This window comes from Crassostrea angulata, chromosome 1 (genome assembly GCF_025612915.1).
Source record: "Crassostrea angulata isolate pt1a10 chromosome 1, ASM2561291v2, whole genome shotgun sequence".
NCBI classification, from domain to species: Eukaryota; Metazoa; Mollusca; class Bivalvia; order Ostreida; family Ostreidae; genus Magallana; species Magallana angulata.
Window position 1 is genome coordinate 22,843,713 of NC_069111.1, and position 9,373 is coordinate 22,853,085.

Below are 9,373 nucleotides of genomic sequence, written 5' to 3' on the forward strand. Positions count from 1 at the left end.
CATAAGAAATACAAAACAGATTCTGAAAGTAATATTAGTTTATTTCATTTTATGTTAAATGATCCATGATGATCATATACATGTACAAAATGTGAGTCGAAAAAAATGAAAAGTTTTTCCATTTCATTAGAATGACAGATAAATAGCTTTACAAGTAATTGTTACATGGTATGTGGGATACCAGTTTCAACATTCAAATATCAGTCATTTCAAATTCTTCCCTTGAAGGGCGAAAATTTGGCTGGTTCCTCTTTCCAGTGAGGCGGCCATGATTTCTGAATGCTGGGGCGGGCTGTCACTTTGTCGTAGTAGGCCTTCATATTGGGGAATTTCTCGAGCTCCAAACCCATGCGTACGGAAAAGGCAATGAATGGGTAAAACCACACATCAGCCATGCTAAAATCTGGTCCTGCCACAAAGGCTTTGGTCTTGATTGAAAATGTGAAATTGAAAACTGAATTGATTGTAGTAACCTTTGAAAATTAGATTTGCTGAAAACATCATGTTAAATATCATTATGCACTAAAATATTCTTTTTGTTTTGAGTAAGATGGAACAACGGATGATTTAATTAACTTTAGTTCCTCGTTCGCAAAAGTGAATAAATTGAAAAAACATTAAATACCAACAACCAAGAAAAATTAGATACAGTACCTCCCCAAGATATGCCTCCCAGCGGTCCAATTCCTCTTTTGCAGCCTCTACTTTCTTGGCAACTTCTTCCTATTAACAAATGATATTGCATTCATCAACAGTTTTTAAAAGTTATAGAATTAATAAATGCCTCATTACATATTTGTACAAGAAAGATTTTTTTATCTTCCTTGAGAAAGACGTTCTGTAATGTGTACTAGGGTTAAACAGTGATAATGTGTATTTTCTTCGTCAAACTCATTTACATTTCTCTGTCATTTACATTTGCAATGCAATTTACATGTGGTACTACATATGAATATATGATTCTCAAAAAGAACATAACTTGCCTCTTTGCGATCCTCTTCCTTTGTTTGGAAGAAGTAATAGAGTAGGTCCAATACTAGCTTCTGTTGCATGTTGGCGGCAGCCTGTGTTTAATGATTAAAAAAACCTCTACATGCCTAAGATTGTTTCAATTGGTGATAACGTCTAATCAAATGCATTATCTCGGTTTATACATTATTACAGTAGTGTATTTACCTCGTGCATCCTCTGGAGAACGCGAGCTCTCTTGGCTTTGTCAGTAGGAATGAGTTGTGTCCCTTTGTCTTTGTAAGTACACTAGGGAAGCAATGAACAAAATTAGGGACCTCTCTCTCTCTCTCTCTCTCTCTCTCTCTCTCTCTCTCTCTACTTACATATGTTCATGTATATAGGTTTATTACCTCGAGGTATTCACAAATTGCGTTGGATTCATTAACCACGATGTCTCCATCTTTAAAGGTAGGTACCTATACAAATATAATTATATATAAGTAATAGCTTTCCAAAAAGCTTGCCAGACTAAACAAAATTATTCAACGGAAGCATGCATGTACCAATTACGTTTATAGGGGATGAATTTCAATTTTCTCTGCTGATCATAAATTTATAAACAGAAAAGTGTGACTAAAATGGGTAGCGAAACCCGGGCCGGGCCGGGATTTTCGAAACTGATAACCGGATTTTTGTTGATTTCTTAAAAAATACTCATTTGTTCTGCACGAAATTTGCAGGTATACTTTATTACAACTTGCTTTGTCTTCGCTAAAATTTTTATTATCACAGAATGAGTTTTTCAATATTTATTACACATTTTCATTTTTCAGGTGACTAAAATGGGTAGCGAGCCCGGGTTACACATTTTGGCGATATTAAGCGAATTACATTGTTGAATTTGGAAACTTGTGTATTTTATCATTGCTATTTAAGTTTAAATACTTAGATAATTCAACATTTTCGACAAAAAATGTCATTTAATAAAATTATGGCCAAATATTATAAACCTGGGACGGACCAAAACCGGACACGTTTACCCGGCACAAACCTTTTATTTCTGAAAAAGCGACGAGAGGATATTAGCTATCACTCATGTGATATATCACCCAGCTCAAACCACGCGGAGGAATCCTCAATTGAATCTTCACTCCCCATTTGAAATACAAAGCACAAAGCATATAAACAGCAAATCACGATGAAAAACCGTTCTAATTGTGTAAAACACAACGCCCTATCAGGGCCCAGACTCGGTTTGTTTCTTAATGCTTTAACCTGTTTTACTGAAAATCAAACTAACTACCTATAAGCACTATGTATTATTTTGTATTTATTTTAAAAGTTTTATTTCTGTTTGCAGCACAGTAAATGTTGATTTTCTGAATAGATTTTCATTTCCTAATTTAACTCATTAATTTTTCATTTGCAAAATCTTCGTTTTTTGGATCAATCAGTTAAGCCTCTTTGGGATGTCTGAAAACTTTGAACTGTTAATTTTTTTTTGGTCTAAAAGCTATTTAATATCAATAAACATATTTTAAATTTATTTTTTTAAAATGTGACGTTACTTTTGGTCTTCAAATAATGCGTAGGCACGTGTCTGTGCCTAACGGCAGCTACGCCACTGCTAAGAGTTAACACATGCAATGGGTGAAGAAACAGAACGTGCAGATTTCAGAAATTTCGGTCTTTTCTTCGATCTAGTGCATGTACATGTATATCACTTGAAATTAAATTAGTTTTCGTTGTTTCAAATCTTTTTTCGATAAATAAGAGATGGTAGAGACATGCCAGAAAAAAAAAATGAACATTTATACATATACTGTGGTTTCATCAATATTCGTTGAATACCAATTTTCGTGGATTTCGTTTTTAAGTTGATCCACGAAATTAAATGTTCATTGAAATGCAATTTCTATTAACATTTTGTATTGAGGGGTCATTGGCCACGCATTTACATATCCTTGAAACTGTGATTTTCACTTTATCCACGAAAATTGATACCCTTGAATATTAATGAAACCACAGTAGCTTGAAGATAAATTATCTTCACGGCTATGAGTGTGAATGTTTATTTTTCTGGCATGTCACTACCATATCTTTGTTATCGAAAAAAGAGCAATGTCTTTCAAAAAAAAGAAAAGAAAAAAACCGCTAGAGAATGCATGGTTTAAGATCTGGAGGAGTACGGTTGGGCTAACTGTGCTGGAACCCCGCACGTTAGTAAAGCGTGTGTGATATCGGACTAACTGTGCTGGATTTCCGCACGTTAGTGTCGATTTTTGGTACAGAATTATATCGGACTGTCCGTGCTGGAATCTTCGCACGTTATTAAGCAGTCATCTCGAAACTCCAAGATTCGGGGTTTTTTTTGTTTTTTTTAATACCATCTACCGTTATGTATAGTCCAACCTAAATACAACTTGTTGGACTTATGTTTCGTTTTGTAGTTTTTATTCAGCGTAAACTTGAGCGAGTGTAACGAATTGAGCTTTCCCCTGAATTCACAATATGGACTTTAAAAAACTTTAACGTTACAATTCACAGTTTACAATGCAAATCAAATACAAGATAATTTCGTGAAAATTGGGTAGTATTTTAGTAGAAAGTCAAGTGGCATGCTGCCGGGCGAACCACAACTTCATTGGTGAAAATTAACGATAGAATCTTTTCACACTTAAAATTTCATAATTTCTTAAAAGTTCATAGTGGTCGATCCAGATTCTACTTGACGATACAAACCCCCCACCCCCACCCCCCCAAACCCATGCTAAGGATTGATTGTTAAGAAAACAAATATTATTTTAAAACATACCAAAGACTAATTGCACGGTTTACTGTTCATTTGAGTTAATGCATTGTCAAGTGCATTGTATGGTAAAATTGTTTTAGACTACACCAGTATGCACCCTTTAAAGTCCGCCGTATAAGAGGTTTTTTATTGGAACATGCTTGCTGATAAGATATAACATCATGTGCACCACAGTTAATGTAACAATTAACAGGCCTGAACATGTACCACTGCTAATTGCGGCTATATTAAATTGGTCTACAATCTACGCTGCACTATATCTCACATGGAAACTCAATTTTCTTTTTTAAAAACAAACTCCGTATTAAATTGCACTTATTAAAAATTTTATCTTCGTGTCCCTTTAATATGAAATGCAAACCTCAATACGGCCAATTCAAAAAACAAACAATTGTGACAGTTCAAAAACTAGAGCAAAAGAAGACATGGTTATTGATTGCGACAGTGGTAGTTCAAAAAGAAGAGCAAAATAGACATAATTATAAATTGTAACAGTTAAAAATTACATCAAAAGAAAAAGTATCCCACACCACACATATTATTGTTTACTTCATTATTTTCACTTGACAATCACTATTTTGAAAAAGGGGGTGGGGGTGGGTTGTATTTTGCAGCTACCTGTATAATATATAATTTATTATTACACCACTTAATGCAAACACCTTCGCTATCGGGTATTATAGTTTCTGGCTTTTTAAATTAGCAATTAATACGTTGATATGAATTTAATACAGAACTGGTGCTAATGGATTAAATGTCACTCATTGATTTGAATTTAAACCCCATGCATGCATTATGCATAATAAATATAAAAGTAAATAAAAAAGGACTGTTACATGTAAATGCTTTACGCGTACATGTATACTATTAATTACAATTAATTACACGGCTTGCATACCATGTTACACGGAATATCTGCGTACCTGACCTCGGGGGTTGAGTTTTAGAACATCCTCCCCTTTGTGTTCCTTGTTGCTGAACGTTATCAATTTGTTCTTGTATCCCCCGAAACCTTTCTCCTCCAAAACTATCATAGGCTTCCAGCAGGGAATGCTGCCCGACCCCCAGAACAGAAACATATTCTCTGCCATGATGATGATGATATTGCCACCCTCACTGACCGTGCGTGTGTGTACAGTGTGTAGAATCAGAAGTAGTATGGAATGCCGAGAGGGAAATCTTTTTATATAGGTTCATGAGGTCATTGCGAAATGGGTTGAAATTTTAGAGCGAACTTTTGTCATTTAAATGCGGAGAATCCGAGCCCTAGATCCTAGAGTTTAAGCCTTTCAAACTAATATTGCACAGGACAATGGCATTGTTGTACCGTTGAAGCGTATTTTTATACCATAAATTGAGGAGTTCTTAAAAATCCTCAAAAACTTGTATTTATGATCTTTTGTTCAAAGTGAGCAGACTTAACCTTCGAAAATTTGTATAATTTATCAAATACCAAATATTTGCATATATATATATAAATCGTTTAAACATTCTAAACGCTATCTTCAACATGTTTCGGAGCAAAATACTAGTAATGCATTAACAAGGTATCTGTGAGCCAATGCTCACTAGTGATACCCCCGCTCTAATGTGAATATGCAAAATAAGAAAAGTCGACATCTAACAGAAAGTTGGCATCCGATTAGTACAAAAATATATCTTACAATATAGCATGCCTAAACAAATAGTTTGTTAAAATTTCAATCATCTACGATAAATAGTTGATGAGAAATCGGTAACAAAAATTTGTTTGAAAAATTAGGCTAAAAATAAACAAAGTCATCATTTAACAAGAAGTTGACGTCCGATTGGTACTATACATGTACATATATTACACCCCTGCGAATGTGTTCGGAATGTTTTCTTTATCGTTGCTAAGTATGTAATAAATCCAGAGGTGCTCGAATGGAAGTTCACGAGACTTCACCGAGATTTGTTCAGTTCCTGTGAAATTTCGAGCGGAAGTATAAGTGTTCGGATAATATTTTCAAAATCGTAAGTACTGGTCGTTTTTCATATCGTATCCTACTTTGGTTTATGTTAAAACATGATATTCTTTTAATAAGTTCGTCTTATTTCACCATTTAGCGGTTTTTTATATTAAACGATAATATTCAGAACAGAGTTAACGTTCGTGTTCAACCACGTGTTGAGTGGTTGAAAATATAAACATTGCGTGGCTTAATAAAATCATATCCATGTTTGATGCTTGTGGTGTGCAATACCATGTTTAAAAAAAAAATAATGGATGTCTGTTTTGCATAAAAACTTAGTATATCGAGTCATTTTCAGTGAACATTCTGCATAAAATTGTATAGTCTGTTTCACTATTGATGCTATTACTAGGTCAGGCGCGGATCGAAAATTAATCCTCAGGGGGGATCTCTACTTAGCATGTTAATTGTTGCAACAGCTGACAAAAACTATTTTTTGTATTGTCACATTTATTTCTAGAACACATTTTATTCACCAATTAATGAAGATAAAGTTAAAAATCAATAAACCTCTAGATTTAATATTTGACTACTATAGTACCTATAGATTCTATGAACTAGACTATAAACACGAGGCACGATTTTTACTGCGAAACTGAAAGGGTCAAATAAAACCACGTGGTCTAAAATTTAAATGACAATAACATTCGAAGGGGTGACATGGCTTCGAGGGCGACTTACCAGAATATTTGCCCCGAGGTGACAGGAAAGCCCTGGAGTGTTATGTTGCCCGATGCCGAAGGCAGAGGGCGACATAACACTTAAGGGCTTTCCTGTCACCGAGGGACAAATATTCCGAAACTGTCGCCCGAGAAGACATGTAATATATGTTATATAACATTTTCAAAAATAAAAATCTGTTTAAGATTATATTAACCTCATTAACATGTGTATTTTGATTATTAATGCATCTTCGTATCTTACAATTCAATTTCTTATATAATGTCGATCGATGCTTTCAAAAAGAAGATAATTTTTCAAATTGAATAATTACATGTAAAGTAAGTCTCTTTGAATAGCAGACACTGTCATGACATTATTTTTTTATTTTCGAGGAACTGTTTACGTTTGCTTACATTGTAGCTAAATTTTGAACCCGACGTTATCATTACGCAGAATGATTGCACGCGAGGGTGATATAACAGTTTCGGTAGGGCAACTATTTCCTGTGAAATATGACTTTTTCCGGGAGGGCAATATAACTATTTCCGGTGTGATTCAGCAATTTTCAAGGCATAGTATTAAAATTATCTCATTTGTGACATAACGAGAAAAATTATTCAAAAATGTTATATAAAAATATATCCCACGATATGGCATGCCTAAACAAATGGTGTCTTAAAATTTCAAGCATCTGCGATAAATAGTTGCTGAGAAAAATACGACAGAAATTTTTGTTACGGACGGACAGACACACAAGGTAAAACAGTATACCCCCTTCTCCTATTTCTGATCCGGAGTATAAAAAGTGTAGATCAGCGGTTAGAAAATTTTTACCATGTGTAGAAAGATTTTATATACTAGATTTTGGCCCGTGCGTGCACGGATTGACTTTGCATAATATGATATCGGACTTTTAAGAATAGATATATCGACACACCGTATTGTTGACATTTACATAACCAAGCTTTAAAACTACTATAATGCTATTAATTTCACTACACGCTGCTTAGTTAGAATAATCTAACTGTGTCCCGGAACAAGCCTTCACCCCCGTTATGTATGGGTATGGCACGCCAAATTCATAAAATGAAGTAAACATAGTTTCACATTTGATAAATTAGGTTTATCGACTGTTAACTATAGTTTACGAAACTCAAACTGTAGTTAACAATTCGTTAACTATAGTTTTAATCTGAAAAACTATATTTAACGGTTGTAAACTATAGTAAGCGAATGAGAATCTAAGTTTATCTGTCTGCAAATAACGTTAACGATAGATTTTGCTGATAAATATAGATTCACATCTGTAAACTATAATTTACATTCGTTAACTATGGTTAAGAGTTGTTAATCATAGTTTCACACTCGTGAAACTATATTTATCAGATAAACTATGTTTTGCAATAGCAAATGGTTGTTTTCAGTGTTAATTATAGTTTTACATTTCTGAAACATAGATGATCGCGTTAACTATGGTTTACAGATGTGAAATATATATTAACGGCGTTAAATAAAGTTTCACAGATGATAAACCAGGTGTATTGACTGTTAACTATAGTTTACAGACGGTAAACTATAGTTAACAATAGTTTATTGTTAACTATAGTTAACGATTCGTTAACTATAATTATTGATCCGTTAACTATAATTTTCATCTGAAAAACCATATTTAACGGTTGTAAACTATAGTTAACGAATGATAATCTAAGTTTATCTATCTGCAAATAACGTTAACGATAGATTTTGCTGATAAATATAGATTCACATCTGTAAACTATAATTTACATTCGTTAACTATGGTTAAGAGTTGTTAATCATAGTTTCACACTCGTGAAAATATATTTATCAGATAAACTTGTCTATGTTTTGCAATAGCAAATGGTTGTTTTCAGTGTTAATTATAGTTTTACACTTCTGAAGCATAGATGATCGCGTTAACTATATGGTTTACGGATGTGAAATATAGATTATTGTCGTTAACTATAGTTTTCTGTCCGTAAACTATAGTTCACAACCATCAACTGTGAAACTATGATTAGCTCATTTTTGTGAATTTGGCGTGCCATAGTTTTGTAGCTAAAAAAAATGCAGAATCGCTCCGAAACGATTTTGGAGAAAATTAATGAGGCTGCATTGAAAATTACAGTCAATTTTTCATCTAAAAATTTATTTCATTTTAATGAATAATTCAACACTTTTTCTCCAACGTTTTTGACTCGCTTCGAATTTACACACCATGTTGACATTTGGAACTCTCGGGATAATTCATATTAAATGCTTTGAGTTAGAGTTATCTCCCGTATTCCTTTGATGAACAGAATATAAGACAAATTTTGAATGAAAATTTACACGTACTTGTAATATCTTATCCATGCATCTTATCTGATCTTATCCATGCATCTGTGATATTGTGGAAAAATAAACTAAGGAGCCTCTCGTGATTTAGCGTGAATGGAATGCGCATGTGCAAGATTGTAAAATCCAAAAAATCCAGATAATTTCCGGATTTTTTAAAGGAATTTTCGTTGATTATTAATTGGCGAAGCTTGATTGAGAACAAATAAAAAGAAATTGGTAATCTTCAAGTACCAATGATGTTTAAAATATATATAACAAAAGACAGTACTCTTCCGATTTCTCGGCATTAAAGCCCAAAAATTCGAGTCTATTATTTTAATATCAATAATAGTAGTATAGATAGATAGAATAGATTAAATGCAAAGGGGTGTTTTAAAATGAGTCTCTCAGTCAGAGAGATGTTTACAATTATTTTTCGAACTATATAATTGAAAGTCAAGCCACGAAAATAAATGATTTCGCTGTTACGTTTTGATATCTCTATTACCCAGGTGTACGGGGCTTTTGTCAGCGACAGAGGATATTTGCTACTGACGAGTTTCACGAGTTTTACCATGATATCGCCATTAAAAATCTTGAGAAGGAAAAACTGTGC

The 9,373-nt window shown here is 33.5% G+C and overlaps 1 protein-coding gene across 2 annotated transcripts; it reads right to left on the bottom strand.

The window, feature by feature from the left end:
• Window positions 1-20: 20 nt before the first annotated feature.
• LOC128187060 (glutathione S-transferase A-like) lies at window positions 21-4,932 on the bottom strand. 2 transcript variants are annotated; one of them, XM_052857150.1, is made up of 6 exons: window positions 4,687-4,932; window positions 1,362-1,427; window positions 1,177-1,257; window positions 980-1,064; window positions 655-719; window positions 21-428 (listed from the first exon to the last, which is right to left on the bottom strand). In XM_052857150.1, the coding sequence occupies exons 1-6, from the start codon at window positions 4,852-4,854 to the stop codon at window positions 210-212; spliced, it is 684 nt and encodes a 227-aa protein (XP_052713110.1). In that variant the 5' UTR covers window positions 4,855-4,932; the 3' UTR covers window positions 21-209. The 2 variants fall into 2 exon arrangements, with proteins under 2 accessions (XP_052713110.1, XP_052713101.1); XM_052857141.1 differs by having other exon boundaries at window positions 655-723; window positions 984-1,064; window positions 4,687-4,930.
• Between the last annotated feature and the right edge of the window lie 4,441 nt (window positions 4,933-9,373).